Below are 17,911 nucleotides of genomic sequence, written 5' to 3'. Positions count from 1 at the left end.
TACAGTGTAGATAATATAAAATCATAAATATTTGGGGTACGACAAGAAAAAAGTTGATGAAAAATATCAAAAACAGCTAAGTGAGTGTCAACACAAACAAATATATCATTTTATGTCACAAATTGAGAACCATAAGGTTGACACTACTGTGGGCTAACCTGAATGCTTCTGATGACAATTTGTTATATTAAAGAGAATTTGTTACATTAAAGAACCAATGAGCTATTTATTAAAAATGTTTATTGTTGAAACTTTGGATGGCTGCAAAAACAACCCCAAAAAACCCATTCAGCAGTTGACGCTGCTGTCAAAGGTAATGTAAGTAACAGGCTAATGAAACTGGCCATAGGGGCTACTGTATTCACATTGACTGGTTTGTCAGGGTGCAGTCGGTCAGCTGGGATCAGCTCCACCACCCTACAACTTATTAGACAACGCTGTATACAAAATGGAGGGATACATTTAGTTTGATAAGCTATAAATACTCGATAACGTTCAAATATTTTAAATGACGTGCCTCAAAACACTATCAGCTGAGAATGAATCCTATCAGTAAAATAAAGCGTCTTTATTTAGACATCATTCATCGTCCTCAATGTAAACGATCATTTCCACTGTTTATTGATCCCTCTGCCTGTTTATGGATATGTCACTGCCCCTCCGCTCTCTGCGCTCTGTCTCTGTCTGCATCCTCGCCGTCATGAGATCCTCCCTGAGTTTGGTTTCTCTCTGCTCCCTGATTGCTCTTCCTCTTGGCATCGAGATAGTGTGCAAATGACCCACCCTGTGCATGACACCACACACCCTGCCTGACACACACACACACACACACACACACACACACACACACACACACACACACACACACACACACACACACACACACACACACACACACACACACACACACACACACACACACACACACACACACACACACACACACAGCTCCACATAAAGCATCAGACGCACCAGCCAGCGCTCCCACGCTTCCCAGGAAAAGCTTTCTCACTCAAAGTTTCTCTCTCTCTCTCACACACACACACACACACACACACACACACACACACACACACACACACACACACACACACACACACACACACACACACACACACACACACACACACACACACACACACACACACACACACACACACAAATGCAATTAGTAGGATGGAGGCGTAGACATAAATGTTAGTTGCACACATAAATTGAACACATCCATGCATACACAGACACACATCCACATTCACATCAGTGTGTGCCTGCCATCAGGGTGAGCCGCAGATGTCTGGAAATATGTCTGAACTTTTGCGAGTTGCGCATCAGTGGGGGGGTTGGGGGGGGGGTCACCTCCTGCCTTTTCTTCCTGTCTTGTTTTGTAGCCTGGAATACAACGTTTATGGCTGTTCCTGTCTCAACCCCGAAATAACCACAGAGCAAATAAACCAATACACAAATATAAGCAAAGTTTAATGCAAAAACACAAACAACCGATATAACATCTCAATGCATCTTAACAGATTCATACAAAGCTGGCAAATATTGTCATTTGTCATATGTAAGTTAGTTGTATAAAATTATTAAATATTAGATTCATATATTACTCATAGAACATCTGTATACAAGGACTGAATCACATCGGCAGACACCTGTACACACACGCACACGCACGCACGAACACACACACACGCACGCACGCACGCACGCACACACACACACATGCACACACGCACGCACGCACACACACACACAGACGTGGCGCTTACTCAAACACTTATGACACGCTTTCACTTAAAATGGTTTGTAGTATCACACATACAATTAGATATGAACTTGAAATACAAAGACAACAGGCTTGTTATGGAGATATCGTTTGACATACAAAGAAGACATTTTGACATGGGACGACAGTGGACGACGAAGGAGAGTCTCTGGTCTCGCAGACTTCCTACATGGCAGGTGTCTGCAGACCGTCAGTCTTTTAATAGAGAACTGAAGGCATCCCATGGTGAAGAACACAAAAGTCGTCCTCTCTTCTGTTTCATCCGTCCAAGGTAAGCTCGTGTGACCTTCTACCGGTGGCTAAGCTTAACAGAAACTCACAGCTTTATGTGGATGTCAGGATCAGATCAGGGATTGGGACAGCACAGTCCATGCACCCATTATAGTACCACATAGGACACACAAAACAAGCAAAGCAGCTCCAGAAATGTGGCAGGTGGAAGGATGGAATTGCACTTCTTCTGGCTCAAAATGTCCGTGAAACGTTGAAAGCAAGAAACCACAGGATAGCCTGGTGACGGGGCGGACATGAATTGGGAGAATCAAGTAAATAAATAAATAATCAGCAAAGCAAGTGTCCTTAAATCCTCAGTAGTTGCATATTTAACTCCTGGTTTCCTGTATTTCCTGGACGTCACTGCTCAGCAGTGTTGCAAGTTTCTGTCCTCGCTTTCCAGTTTAGCAAGCACAGGATCATCACTTAGGTTCTGTGGCAATGTCACTGAGGCGTCTGGCTGCTGTGGAGAGGCCCTGATGAGTATGGAGTGGTGGTGGGGCTCCAGGGTCAGAGGGATGCGGAGTCGAGGTGGAGGACGCTGGGTCGGGGTGGAGGGCAGAGCTGGTGAGGGAAGGGGTTTTGGAGAGGTATGTGTACGGGGGGCAGCGGAGTTGTGGGGGGGGGGGGGGGGGGGGAGGGGAGGGGGGGGGCGTGGGTAGTGCTCTCAAGAATAGATCAAGCTCTTGAGGAAGCGGACTGTGCCACGTTTGAAGACGAAGGGACAATCACGCCGCTGGGAAGCGTCTCGCGTCGGAGAGGAAGCCAAACAACGAGAGGAAAAGCGCTCTGATTTTCGCACAGGAAGCCCACTGCGCCTCCTGCACGGGCCAGATAAGAGCGCCGCGGTTCCCAGGGCCAGACCCAGGAGTGGACCCAGGACCCAGGCGCAAGGCTCCCCGATCAGCCCGGCCCGGCCTGGTCCACTGCCCCTGGGCCTCCTCCGGCATGGCGTCAGGCTCGAGGTGCAGCCGGGCTGCAAAGAACAAGGGGCCTCATGAGGATCCAACCAAAACTACCAGTCTAAAGATACACATGTGGAACCAGAACAGAGTTTTTCACAAGGGCCATAAATCAGGCAGTTAAGAGGCCAAATGCAATCTGATGGAATGTTTCTGCCCAATTAAACTTTATTTAATTGGCTTGACATTTGTTCTGCAATTAAATACAGGCAATTTGACCATGGAACTCATATTAACCCGACAAGCATCAATGAACTCATTTTGGATTTGATGAAGTGTCTCATTTGCTTTCACAGATTGCATTTAACCTCTTACTGCAAAACAAAGTGAAAACGTTCTCATACGTTTGTTTCATTTCTACATTAGCGCAATACACAACCTTACATTCATTATTTTACTCTCAGTCTTTTGTCTGAAAAGTGAAAATAAGCCCCCTGCTACATGTATGCATTTCTGCATGATGGAAACACCATCACTCAATCCAGACAGTCTTCCAGTGAAGATAACGGTGCTTGTGTACATTACCAAGTTTACTTTGGATATTTGGCAAGGACGAATGGATGAGGGGATGAAAGGCCCCCGTGGCACGGCGCCTGGCGAGAGCACCGGGGTCAAGGTTCAAGTACACTGATGGAGTCTGTGCGTCTCAAAGGAGGGATTGAGCATGGGCGGTGGCCGTAGCGCTCTCAGGTAATACTTAACCTCGCTGACTCCGTCGAGAGGAACACAATAAGTGTCTGGCCTCCACAAAATGACTCAATCAATACGTCTTGCCAAGTGCTTGCACAAAGTCGGGGCGCCCCGTGTGTGTGTGTGTGTGTGTGTGTGTGTGTGTGTGTGTGTGTGTGTGTGTGTGTGTGTCTGTGTGTGTGTGTGTGTGTGTGTGTGTGTGTGTGTGTTTGAGTCGGCTCAATGACGACTGTCCCCGAGCATCACTGGGCTGGGCCATTTCTCATGAGAACTCTTTATATAGAGTGTGTGTCAGATATAAGAAAAAGCATCACAGGATACAGTGTGCAATCACAATAATAAACAGGCCTCTCGCCCCGCGTCCTGAACGGGAAATTCATTAAATCATAGCGTTTGATTTAGAAACCAACAATTTGTGACTGAGAGCACGGAACTGGCCTCTATTGAAGTGTGTTTTCTTTATCTGTCCTTTCAAGTCTGAACTGTGTCTGTGAATGTGTGTGCACACACACACACATGCACACACGCGCACACGCGCACGCACACACACACACACACACACACACACACACACACACACACACACACACACACACACACACACACACACACACACACACACACGACATAAATGTACAAGCTTAAAACAAATGTATGCAAAAGGACATACGGACAGTCAGAGACAAACCAATATACAAACGCAGGCATGAGAACACACACACACACACACACACACACACACACACACACACACACACACACACACACACACACACACACACACACACACACACACACACACACACACACACACACACACACACACACACAAACAAACACACACACATATTCACACATTCCCGCACATGAAAGGCCCCTAAAGGCCTCTGCTCTGGTTACGAGACGGAAGCACTGTCTGAACACATGCTGAAATAGACAAAACATGTCTCGTTTTTCATAATCTCACACACACACACACATACACACACACACGCATGCATGCACACATGCACGCATGCACGCCATCAAATAATAAACATCATTATTTGTACTGTGTGTCTGGATGTAACTCATTATTATGTTTAGCTTCTGCTGTCCAGTTGTATTTATCCAACATTTTTATCATATTTATACATTGTAATTTGAGTTATGACCAATTGACTTTATTCCATTACATAATAACAACAATAATAATTATTATTATTATAAGAATAAGAATTATCTTCAAAGTTCAGTATTTTCCCTGAATTGAGTCGGTAGGACTGATATCTATGAAACTCAGAGATACAAAATACCAATTAAACTGTGGTACGCTCGAAGGGGCGACAAAATCATGCACATATTTTCTGCAGGCTCCCCTGCGCTACTCACAGGCCTTTGGACGGGCAGGGATGCCAGAGCCACTCGATGTGTGGAGGAGGGACCCCGTGAGATGTGCAGTGCAGGGCTCGCCGGCTCCCCCGTGGCACTGAGCCCGGGTCCTGCAACGACACCGCTTTCTCGCCTATCTGAGGGCTCACTGTGAGGAGAGAAGCAGACAATGCACAGCAACTCAGAGTAAATCTTAGTCACTGCCGGAGGGAGAGAGTCAGGGCTCAAATTAACTGTTACGTGAAGAATGTATTCACTGGCTCTCACCATTGACCACGAGTGTGAGAGTGAGATTTTGGTAAAGTCCGTGTTCTTGGATTCGTACAAGTACAGTGTATTTCCCGGCATCCTCCTCTGCAACATCCCGAATGATCAAGGAACTTCCATCAATGTGGTATCTTGAGCATCGCTGTGCTGCAACCATGCCATCCTTCAACCTGTCAATGAAATCAATGTTATGGATATGAGAGGTTTCCTAAACTCTCAGCAACGGGATGAATACCAGTATAAATAAGAGTTTTAAAGAAGGCAGTAATTTGGAATTAGAGGTCAGTTCAGGAGGACAGACAAGTTTATCTTCTCTTACCAGATGACTTCAGGTGCGGGGAACGCTCGTAGTTTGGGTGTGAGTCTGTAGGATTTCTGTCCGGCTTGCACCACCATCAGAGATCCATTCCTGGGCTTCAGGCGAATAAACGGACGGTCTGAAATGAACATAACACAAGTGATGAACATTCATTCATTCACCACCAAGTGATTCAGCGCTGGCGAGGAAGAGGAAGCGTGGTTGAAGAAAACGTCAAAGTGAAACCTCAAACTAAAGGGGGGGAGTGACCATGGCTTAAATTTGCTGGATTCTCACCGGCATACTCACCATAAACTGTAACAGTGACTTTCTGCTGTTTGCTCTGATTACCGCTGGTGACACGACATGTGTAAAGACCTCGATCTGAGCGCTGGAGTTTCGGGATGGTCAGAATATTGTAGAACAACATGTGTGTTTGGTGTCTCAGGAGCCTTTTAGAAGTGAAGGCGGCATTGTTATTCTGAGGGTTGAGAGAAAGTATACAACAACGTTAGCCCTTCCTTGGAGCCACAGAGAGATACAACATAGTTACACATGGTGACTGTATTTCACTTAAGCATGATTTTGATAGAATATTTACTGTAAAAGAGAAAGTCATCCACCAAATGTGATTCGCCTGACCTGAAATATAATGCTAAAGAGGCTTTGAGGTGCTATTTTTGACGATTGCATGTGCATGTCGCTGTTCACTGCCTCGCCTCACGGTGAGAATATCCCCAGTTCTGTTCACCTCTGGAGAAATCAGAGGGCATTTTTCATCGGAAACCCGCGTGTGTCTCTGGCTCTGACCTTTCCAGGGTAGTCCCAGCTGATGTTGACGCGAGTGTTCAGCTCGGCGGTGGCGGTGCAGTTCAGGACCAGTCGCTCTCCCTTCAGGGCCTGCACGGGTCCACTGCTGTTCAGATACACCTCTGTGATGTTACTCACTGCGGCAAGCGAGAGAGGAAATACAGGAAATATGCGTCGCAAGCTGTGAGTGACATTACACAGGAACGCCTGGCTCCATGCTTATGTGTGACTTATACGGGCGCTGCAGAGGAACCGATGCTGACCTGGTCTGTGCACAAAGTAGATACGTGACTTGACGCCTTCGGCGACGGTCTGGCATTGAAAGAGGCCGATGTAATACAAGGTGGGAGTTCGGACGGTGAAGCCTTTCTTGCTGCTCCAGATAATGTTTCTCTGGTCCGGACTGAAGCCGGGGTTGGGGAACTGTGGAAGAAGCAAGAGAAGACAACACCCATGACATATTTCACTGTAACAGAGTCATTTCGAAAGTGAAATGGTGGTGTCCAAACTCTTTCGGTTGGATTGAGTTCATTAGAAGCGTATAAAGTCTGGTGAGGTCTGGCCGGAGTTAAGACACAAGAAATAGCTCTGATAAACAAAACTGCAGAGCGTCGCGGATAGAGTTTATAAAGCTAAATCAAACTTTAGATATGCCCAGCGAACGCGTCACAGTTTCGTTGAAAACAGTTTGAAAATTTTGGATACTTAAATTTAGATATCTGGTATGTTCCAGACAGTTCTGGATTAATGGGATGCTCCTCCTTAAGTGAAAAGAAGATATTTGTAATAGCAAACTTAAAGAAAAAAAAGAAAACACTCCGACTAAAAACCTGAAAAGTGAGTCATAGACGCAGCAACAGATTTCAGGTTGAAATAATAAGCTACTGGAAAAATTCTATCTGTCATTAATTTTATGATATTAATCAGTCACTCGTGTGTTTCTGGCTAAGGTTGAGGCTTGTAACTGTTTATTATTCACAACAGTTACAAGAGTGTACATAATGTTATGTCACACAACATTTAAGTATGGTTTTGCCCAACACGCAATGACTCTGCATGCACGACAGAATGACCAAGCATCTCTGATAAATATAGAACATTAGATAATAATTAAGTGCCAGTGATGGTTATCAGTCAAGAAAATATGAACTTAAAAACACAAGTTTAGTTTTCTCCTTCTTTCATCGGCTGGTGAAGATGAATGAACCCAAAAAACACAAGTCCAAGTCCAATCACTTTATGGGCAAACTTCTACATCAATAATGAAGTTCCAGAATTGAAATGAGGCCCCAAAAATAATCATTTTCTTACTTTACCACCACAAGGTGAATATATGCAAAAATACACACTTGTCGTCATTTTGAGCATTTCCTTCTGTTTGTTATTCAGAAGTCTGTCAGATTTGAGGCTTCATTAAAGTCTCTACAGATTTGAGGGGATCCATCACCCCCCCCCCCCCCCCCCCCCCTATTGGTTTTATAATCCTTGGCTACTTTGTCACGGACACTTGTGTAACTGCTAAACTTTTGTTTTCTTGGAGGCAGCAACAAGGAAATGTTTACTCGAAGGTTTGTGACACAGTGGAAGCCTCCCACCCTCTCTCAGGGGAACAGGTAGACGCCCCCCCCCTACCACCATCACACACATATACCCCCCCCTCTCCTGCACTCCCACCATGAACCGGCTGATACCCTCCCTCCCCTCCCAGAGTGAGGTGACCCTCTAAGACGCCACTGAGGTCTTCCTCCTCCCTCTTCAGTCCTGTAAAGCAGATTCTTCTAACTGCTTCCTCTTCCTGATGTCGCTGCTGCTCCTTGTGAGTAGTTTCCATGCCCTCTGTGCCCCCCCACCCCCCTATCTTCTAACTGTCGAGAAGGTGGCGAGAAAACAGGCGGAGCTGAGGAGTCGGAGGCGTCAGGATGTGAGAAATGTGACTCAAGTCCATCTTCTTGCATCCTGTTACTACAGGATAGAGACATTCTGACTGGAAACGCAGCTCGACTCCGTCACGGCGGGCCGCTGGGACCCCACGCTCACTTTCATGGCAAAGGAGAGAAAGCGGGGCCTCCTGGGTACTGTTCCCGTCCAAGAGGGGTCACACTGGAGACCTCAGCTAAGTACAAAGTCCTTCCAGGAAAAAAACACTCCAGAGGCTGCGGCACAGAGCAGATTCCCGGTTCAGTGCAGGGAGATGAAGGAAGAGCAGGAGAGCCATTTTTAGAATAATTACCTTCATGGTTCCAAGGCACTCGCAAAGACAAAAACATGTGTGTGTGTGTGTGAGGTTGTGACATATTCCACATTCAGTCCAACACACCTCGCCCAAACAAAACTTCCGCAATTGTGCTAAATATTGTCAGCAGTTACGGTAACATCGCAACACATGTAAAGAGTAATTCACTAGTGGCTTTTATTAGACGATGGACACCTTCGCAATCACTGAAGTGTAAGTAAACTTTCTACTCACTAAAGTTTGACGTTTGTGAAAACAGCAGTCGAGATACAGTCTCTCTGTTCTGCTCGCCGAGCCGACTGTGAGCTTCAGCATCAGCGACAACTGTTGTTATTAATTAAATGAGGAACTAATTAATAGAAACTAAGCATCTTATTAATCCTGAACAAACAACATAAATATGAAATAGATCCTGCACTGTATTAACATTATTAAGCAGTAATTTGGTTCCCTATAGAAAAGATATTTGCATACTGGTAGTTTATATCAAGTGTTAAAATTCAGCTTTTTTTTCTTCTCATTTCCAATTCAAGACTGCATTTTCTGTAAGAAGCACCAAAATTCACATTATTGAGCATCTTCATTCCACCATGTGAAGTAACTTCAGTGAAACCGAATGAGTGGATCCATCATTAGTCTGACAGCTTTGCTCATTTGTGTCAGAACAGCTGTGGTCTCACTATTTAGAGAAAGTAAACTGAAGTCGACAAACAGAACTAATGCAAGGGCTTGTTTCTTTAGTAGAAGCAGCGGAGCAGCATCTAATGAATTAACTCTACTGATTTTAATAGAAGTAACTGTAGTCAATTACACACCATCGGTATCATCTGCCTCTCAAAATGTCTTCGACTTTCATATTTCCCGCAGGAGAATTGTATTGATTCCAATGAGCCGACAAGAGTCGGAACGTTTTCTCAAAAAGATATGACATTCCCATTATCTTTCTATTGGATAACCCAGTCATGTAAAATGAAAATTACACCAATAACTCAATTGACAGACTGAATAGGGCAGGACTGTGTTTGGCTCCATTGCCTCACAAGAACAAGGTCTGAGTTTAATTCTGGTGACCTGGGATCTCTGGGTATTTCAGACTAACCAGGCCCGTTAGGTTAATGCCAAAGTCATTATTTATTTCATTTTAGCCTCTGCTGTCTTTATTTGTATGTGTGTATGTGACACTTGACTAAAATTGTTTAGTGTCGCTTAGCCTTTACACGCAAACACAAAATAAATGAGTATAATTTTGAAAAAAAAAAAAGCGCCACAGTTTTAAGCAGCACTCTGTCAGTATTCTTCCGCTGCAATGTCTCAGTGAGAAGCAGCTTTTTATATTGAACTGTGGCCTTCGTGTTGTTGGTTTGACGCACAAGCTGTCACAGGAGTGACGGGCACTCTTAATGAAAGAAAACAGACTTTTCTTTGATCTCGGCCAACGGTAGCTGCCTCTGCTTCCTACACCAGGCTTGGACAGCTGTTTAAAGAATCACCCGCATGAAGTTGGCAGCCGTTACTTCTACTCGGCGAGGTGGAGGGCAAGATGTGGGAAGTCCTGCTGGCCCGGGGCCAACAGGGCACTTCGGCCCCATGTCCTGTCTCCAGGGGTACCAAACAGTGCCAAACAGCGGCCCTCCTTTGAATGGAAAAAGTGAGTAATGAAAGTGGCCCCCGGTGTGTTTTTGCGGCGGACCTTAACGTCAACAGTTTTGTCTAATTCGGCAGCCAAAAACACGCGCGCGGCAGCGAGGCGTCAAGTGAGTGCGGCGAGCCCCGCCGAATGCTCTCTTCTCTGTGCTTGGTAACTCGGTGCACTTTCCCTCCCTCACTCAGCACTCAAGTGCCAACACTCACAAACACATCCGCGCGCACACTTTCACACATATCCGCAGACGGACACAAACAAACGGACACACACGCCACGGAGTAATGGCTGCCAAGATAAGAACTGTTGCAGCAAACGATCTGGACAGAGAGAAACAACTGGACAGTCCATGGCGTGAATAGCCGAGGAAATCAACGCTGGTGTGACAAAAACGGAAAGACGCGGGTGTGTGGATACTGTGACGACCAGCCGCGGCTTTGAAACACACGTCAACTAGTAACACGCTGGATACGTTGGATTGTTTCATGCACTGACCTTGACCAGTGTGGTGGTGATGTTGGGGTGGGTGACCCGGCAGGGGATGACCAGCGGCTCCTTTTCCTTCATGTACAACACACCCGGGCTCATATCTGGAGGCTCCACAAATGGCTGCTGGCTGTCTGAAACCCAAACACTGCGGTCAGGGACATGCATGACAATAAGCGTGTGAAATATATTTATATCAACAAGGACTCTGGCTTTGAAAAAAAAAAAAAATGTATACACTGATATAACCTATAAAAACAAGTGATGCCAGGTGCAAGTAAACATGAGCATGAAATTTTGATTTTCCAAAAAATTGCAAAAGTGGTTTTCAAAATGTGTCTTTACGAAAAACCCTTAGATTTGTTGCGACAACTTTCATTAAGATTAACAACAGATTGCAATCAATACACAGAGTGCAAGGGACCGACGTTGTTTGATTTTAGGAGGTTGTGAGAAAATGTATATAAAGAAAACAATTAGCCTCCTTCTCACACACGCGCAGGCACGCAATCGATCTTAGTGGTCATCTCAACAACAAATGAAAACAGCACGCACACACACACACACACCCATTGAGTGAATACCCATTCAGCAGATGACTGCCTCCGCAGTCAACAATAAACACACAGATTGTTTAGAAGCATTCAAACGAGCTTCTCTGTGTTTTCTCCGCTCAGCTCGTCGACTGTAATGGTCCTATGCCATTCAAAGGTGTGGGTGTTGCTCACTGTATTGTTTGTTACCATAGGGTGTTATTCAAGAAAAGCAAATCTCTGAACATTCGAACAAAAGTACCCTAAGGACTAGTAGACTCAAGGCTTCCTTCTCTTGCTTTGATTTCTTTATCGAGGACTCGGGGAGGGAAGCTGCGTCTGAGCTGAGCTGCAGGCCGAGCGTGATGCTTAATGGACATGGTGACCCGAGCGATTGATGGCCCCCAAGGGTCCTGTTGGCCAAACAGTAGCGAGCCCTGTGACCCTGGCGTCCAGCCCAGCTCTGTGCCCCGGACAGCTCAGACTGAGCAGCGCCACCCTGCAGGACGGGGAGGAGAGGGTGGGGCAGACATCGAGCCTCCTCTGCCCCTGGACACCACTGGGCCATCGGCCTTCATCTTATCCCCCTAGGTTCCCCTCTCTCTCTCTCTCTCACACACACACACACACACACACACACACACACACACACACACACACACACACACACACACACACACACACACACACACACACACCTCCCTGCCGCCACCTTGTAGAGACACAGCGACATCCCCTCCCCTTTGACTCGTCCCCCTCCTCCCCCAAGCACAGGATGCTTCAAGCAAGGCTGAGCAGAGCAGATAAGGCTGATGCCCTGGGAAACGCTGCCCGGGCCTGAGCCTTTCAGCAGCTGGGCTATTCCTGGCCGTGAGGTAGCACGTAAACGAAAGTTTAAAAAAAAAAAAAGAAGGGGGATTTAAATATAGACAGCAAAGAGGTAGGCCTGAGATGAGAAAGGAGAGGCAGGGGAGGAGGAGGAGGGTGGAACTGTGCCAGAGTCATCCAGGAGGATGTGTTGTTGGGACAAACAGTGTTTAGATATAAATGGCTCTCTGGCATTGGTCTGTATTTAGCACCCACTGCATCCTGTTTAAGCTCAGGGTATAAACAATAAGTATCATGGAGTGAAGGAGCAACAAACTACACAGTCGGTTGGCTATAAAAGGGATAATATAAGTACGGGGATAGAAAATATCCAGGTGAGTCTTGGAATTCAGGTTGGCGTTGTACCTGTGACATATACGTAGACGGATGCCTGTTTCTCGGTCCTGTGTCGGTATCGGCATCGGAAGAGGCCGGTGTGCTGGGCCTGGCTGCGGCTGATCGTCACGCGGCTGCAGTACTGCTGGCTTGTTCTTCCACAGCGAGAGTCCTCCACTCGCACCTGATCTTTGGATAAGCCTGCCGGGAACGCCCAGGTCAGCTCCCAGCGACCTCTGGTCAACAGGCAGAGATGTGTATGTGGGGGGGGGGGGGGGGGGGGGTTAGAAAACACTCGCCAGTCTTATTGTGTATTCACATTCAGGTTACATCACAGAAATGGCATGTCTTTTATTAATGGATAAATTGTTCTAATAATACATGAAGGTGGACAACAAGATGAAGTGTTTCAGTCTAAACATGCAAGGTCGACCTTTTATCATCACTCTTTGGGGTATTTTTAATTGTACAGGTGACAGTTTCCTTGTTTGTCTTTAAAGTATGCAACGTTTGGAGGAATGTCGCTGTGGTTGGATATAACCCATTACTTACGATTTGTCACGGTCATTTAAGAAATCATCCTCATGCAATTTTGTCAAATATTTCACATATAACCACAGAGAAGAGTTGCAAACTGTGATTTTGTAGAATATGTGATAAGAACACTTCTTCTTCGTGTTTAAATAGAAAAATCTATAAATAGACGCTCCATTGGTTAGATGTTAAAAACAAACTAATTATTAAATCAGTGATGCTGACTATTTCAACAATGTTGTGGTGTTCAGGGTTACAGTGTGGGTTTTTGTTGTTTGTTTTTTGTTTTTTTGTGTGGAAATGTCCTCTTCCTTGTGCCACCTGAGCTCCACCCTGCGGTTGAGATCGGTCTACCTGAAACTCACCTGCAGCTCAGCAGGAGAGTCTGGTCGGCGTCCAGGATGAGCTGGCGAGCTTTCACGTCCAGGATGGGGACGCTGAACCTCCCCTTCTGACCTTTTTCTGCAGGATTCAGGGAGAGGTTATAACAAAAAAATAGAAAAGAAGAAAGAAGAGCTGCAGCAACTTCCCAACATCTTTTTATGTGACTGAGTGAACCGAAATATGAATATATGAAGTTATTTAACAGTAAATGTGATCTGTGATGGAGCAGAGTGGGATCATGCTTAGATTTCACACAGTTTGATGTATTTCTCTCTTTTTTTTATGCATTTGGAAAGTGTGCATACCTATTGAGACTCTGGTCTGCTCTGTGGCAAAAAGGCTGAGATATTCTATTGTTTGAATGATTATTGGAGAAGTAGCCATTGAATCAGATCAGCACAAGAACACTTATCGAGGAAATCCTGGAAGACCAAACACTTTACAGCCCAGGAATAATTTCTATGCTTCCTGTCAGGTAATCCAAAATAACTCAACTAAAATCTGACTCTTAAGTGACTGCAGAACTGGTCTCCACCTCCCAAGCACGTCCTCCATCCAGGCCAAAGTATCTGTGACCCCCCCCTCTCTCCTCCTCACATCTTCTCGCTCATACCACTCGACAACTCGTGTGGAAATGCGTAAGCAGTGTCCCTCTTGTTTATCAAATAAAGGCAGTTCTCCACTTAATCGCTGAGGTTTATTAATGAGAGATGGAGAAGTTTGTCTGTCCACCCTTCCTTCCTCACAACAACAGCGGAAACATCATTCAGGGAAGTCCGTCCCTTCACTGAGGCTGCCCACAGAACACACAACAAAATCAGCCCCACAGACAACCTGCAGCACTTTGAGGAATGGCATTTAGTGAATTTATCACCTAAATCCATTATTACCTTTCATTGTTAGTATCATTGTTCCCAGTGGATGCCCCATTCAGTCGGTCTGGTATTACTCAGCCTGTAAGCACTTCCGATACTATTTCCTAGGATTTCACAGTGAGTGAGAAGATCACAGACATGCACATGGCAGCTTGGGGAGGCCAAGAAAAGGAAGTGAAGAATCTCTTTTTAACAAGCTGTTTAAACACGGGTTGAGTTAGCACAATTTCCCTACAGTGCAAAGTAGATGAAAAGTTCACTATTTAAAATTACAGCCAATTCAAACAAAGTGAAATAACTTCAGAGTTGTACAGTATGTCCTTAGACATTTCAATTAGAAATGAAAACCCCGGTATTTCACTGACACAGCAAAAAAAAAAACATCAAACAAAATTAAAATGTGCCAGAGATAAAGAATAATATAATCTTTTTTAGCGGCCGCTTTAGGTTTACTATGTTCCCATTTTGAGAAACTCATTTTGGTGCAACTCATCAAAAGTTTTAATAGATGGAGATGATTTCAAAAGATCACATTAGATTATTGCTGCTTTATGTGACCACATACCCGTTTTAAAATGTATCTTTTCTTTGTAAAAATCTAAATATTCGTTTTTGTATATTTTCTGGAAGAAGAAAAAATATCCTGGAGATTTCATTTTCATTTTCACCAGACTACAAATACATGGGTTGCGTTGTAGCCTTCATTTGAGGGTGACATGGTATATTCCTCAGATAAAATAGATTACATGTATGATCATTGTTTTAGAAACAACCAGAAAAAGCTTTTCAGGTCAAAGTTCGAGTGAAAGATGAATAAAAAGAGAATTCCATTATTATTATCATTAATGTACTCCAAAAAAAACTCTATTAATTTTTGACAAATTAAATACATTTGCATGTTAATTTATGACTCCAGCGCTGGATAAATAACGAATGATAGAAACAGTGTTGCCTAAATACAATCTTGCTCTCAGACTTCATCATGCAGCAACAAATGATTTAATTACGTAAAGAAAAATGATGCACAAAGCTTGAAGTTTAGTTGGGATGTTAACAGCTGCTAGTTATTACATTTGCAAAGAAAAATAGCGTGTAAATGTGTCTCTTTTTTATGGCAATTCAACCCGTTGGGGCAGCCCGCATAGAAAAACCTCGGCAGATATTTTCCTTCCTTCGTCTATATCAAAACTTCCATTTGACAAACTCATCAGTCTCAGGAAACAACGCCCTGCGTGTGTCCACTCAACCGGGGCCAAGGCGCACAAGGAGCCGGGCCACAGAGGTCTCCTTTATCCAAACAAGAGTCCCCGCTGGAAGCCGCTTATCTGCCTCAAAAGCACGACGCTCCAAGAGGTTTACAAGCTGATCACAGCCACACTAAATAACCAAGAGGGTGAATAAATGAAGTGGTGGGACATTCATAGTCACACGTGTGCGAGTATTGCTTTCTCCAGTTTTCACTCGAAAAAGTGCCTGACCTACTAATTCAGGGTAAATAAAAAAAAAAGAAAAAAAAAAAAGATATATGTCAAAATACCAGGCTCATGAAATAATTTTTTTAAAACACAGTTGAATTAATTCTACAAGTTGTAAATAATTCAATTATTGAAGTTAATCTCCCGGCAGGTATTTCTGCACCCTGCAGAGAAATGTGCTGGCTCACCTTTTGCAAGAACTCCATAAAATCCACAAAGCAGGCAGATGAGGACAAAATTCATGGTGTCTCGTGTCTCCGTCGCGGCTTTCAAAGTGAAACCATGAAAGAAATGTTACTCCTGGTGCCGTTTCTTTTCTCTCTGGAGAAGACGCGGCGACTTGTTGCGCTCTGGACTGAACAGCCACTGGATGGAGTCGGATGGTTTCCTGAGGTTTGGCTGCGGGAGATCGCGCAAACAGGGCGACACGACTGAACTTCAGTGGAACTTTTTTTTTTTCCCCATCGTTTTGGAGAGTGTCGCGGATTTATAGAGTTCCCACAGTGCAACCACCGGATGGCGGGTTTCCGTTACGTCCTCCGACACACCCAAGGTGCGTAAGAGCGCTCCCTCGCCATTCCATCCGACCAGTAAATGATACCGTTTCTGTTAAAGCAAATACTTTTCAAACCACCATTTACATTGAAATAATGATTTTGTTGACGGTAAAGCAAATTAAAATGTGAGTCTAATTAGCGCCAGAGAGCAATTACGCACGGTGGCATGTGAGACAGGACGCACGAGGTTCCCCTCGGCGCTCAGATAATGTACAGTACATTGTTGTACACGGGTTGATCAGCACGTAGGCTAATCAGGCGGTGTCTTAATGAACACCATGAGAGGTACTCACATTTTGAACCTGGCACAACATGCTCCTGTGCAACAATGTCTCCTCAACAGAAACGGGTAATCCCATCCATATGGCAGGAAACTCCAAACTGTGCAGATGTGTGGTGTTTTAAGTAAATACACAAATATGTACACACCAGTAAGTTTACTCTTAATAACTATTACATACCGCAAAATGCAATAAATGCATACAAGCACCTCAATGAGCTTTGTTGGGGGGGAAAGAAAAATCACACATAAACACAAAGGCTATTGCATTGGTAGTAGTGTCTTTAATATAAAGGCAAATAATATGATGCTATTTAACGCTGATGGAATTATCTCAAATTCTTTGGGCGTAAAGTGCATCGTTCCTTCAGTTTTAGCACATACAATGGTACAGACTGGCCACTGGGTGGTGATGTGGGCTCAATCGGCACAGAGAAATGGCAAAAGGCTCAACAGACCTAATGGTACTCTTCTCCCTCGTGGAAGTCACTTTTGATTCTTACACACCAGCATCAGTTGAATGACGTTATTAATGGGATCCTATTATGCAAAATGCAGTACAAAGGGGGGGAGGGGGGTGGTAAAGATAAATTAAATCACAGTAAGTCTGAACTGGACCTTCTATTGAGGAGATATTTCACTTTTCTATAATTACAGCATATATTCAACATAATAAGACTATGACTCTGATAAACTTGTGATATACAAATACACATACATACATATACAGTACAAAAACAACTCGGAAATCCATTAAATGAGTTGCGAACACATACAGTAGTATACAGTACACAGGAGGGTGTTGTTGAGGCCAAAATTAAATGCGAGTGTATGTGGGCAAGTGTTGGGAGAGAACTCTTTCCATATGGATCTAATGACTGTTACTTGTCAAAAGACAGGATGAAGTATAATAGACAAGGCATGATGGTCTGCGTTTACATCTACAGACTCATTTGACCATTTTGTGAGGCTGAAAGTCTGCAGATTAAAGCAGTTGTGAATGTTACATGATAGACTTCAACAATCTTTACAGTATATGGCAAGAAATGTATATTGTATCAAGCCATATGTAACTGTAGAGTGAACAAAAGTCTGGTAAATTACTAAAATTGTACTTTTAAAATGACCACAAAAAAAAACAGTCCACAAAAAGTGTGAAAGTGTTTGAAATAAGTATCGTCATGTTCATATCAGGTTTTCATCTGGTTGAATGTTCGAGGGGAGTAAATTAATCTATCCTTTTTTTTTT

The 17,911-nt window shown here is 44.3% G+C and overlaps 1 protein-coding gene across 1 annotated transcript in view; it reads right to left on the bottom strand.

Moving 5' to 3' along the window:
• Positions 1-16,210, bottom strand: part of flt1 (fms related receptor tyrosine kinase 1) — a 29,391-nt gene extending 13,181 nt beyond the window's left edge. The window contains exons 1-10 of the mRNA XM_080514713.1: positions 16,014-16,210; positions 13,457-13,553; positions 12,588-12,793; positions 10,831-10,955; positions 6,724-6,883; positions 6,461-6,597; positions 5,960-6,131; positions 5,672-5,789; positions 5,353-5,522; positions 5,086-5,233 (exon numbers count right to left, since the gene is read on the bottom strand). Of these exons, the coding sequence (XP_080370839.1) occupies positions 5,086-5,233; positions 5,353-5,522; positions 5,672-5,789; positions 5,960-6,131; positions 6,461-6,597; positions 6,724-6,883; positions 10,831-10,955; positions 12,588-12,793; positions 13,457-13,553; positions 16,014-16,068 (1,388 nt within the window). The 5' untranslated portion in view covers positions 16,069-16,210. The remainder of the gene's footprint in view (positions 1-5,085; positions 5,234-5,352; positions 5,523-5,671; positions 5,790-5,959; positions 6,132-6,460; positions 6,598-6,723; positions 6,884-10,830; positions 10,956-12,587; positions 12,794-13,456; positions 13,554-16,013) is intronic.
• Between the last annotated feature and the right edge of the window lie 1,701 nt (positions 16,211-17,911).

This window comes from Blennius ocellaris (assembly GCF_963422515.1).
Source record: "Blennius ocellaris genome assembly, chromosome: 19".
Classification (NCBI taxonomy): domain Eukaryota; kingdom Metazoa; phylum Chordata; class Actinopteri; order Blenniiformes; family Blenniidae; genus Blennius; species Blennius ocellaris.
This window is presented reverse-complemented; position numbering and strand designations above follow the sequence as displayed.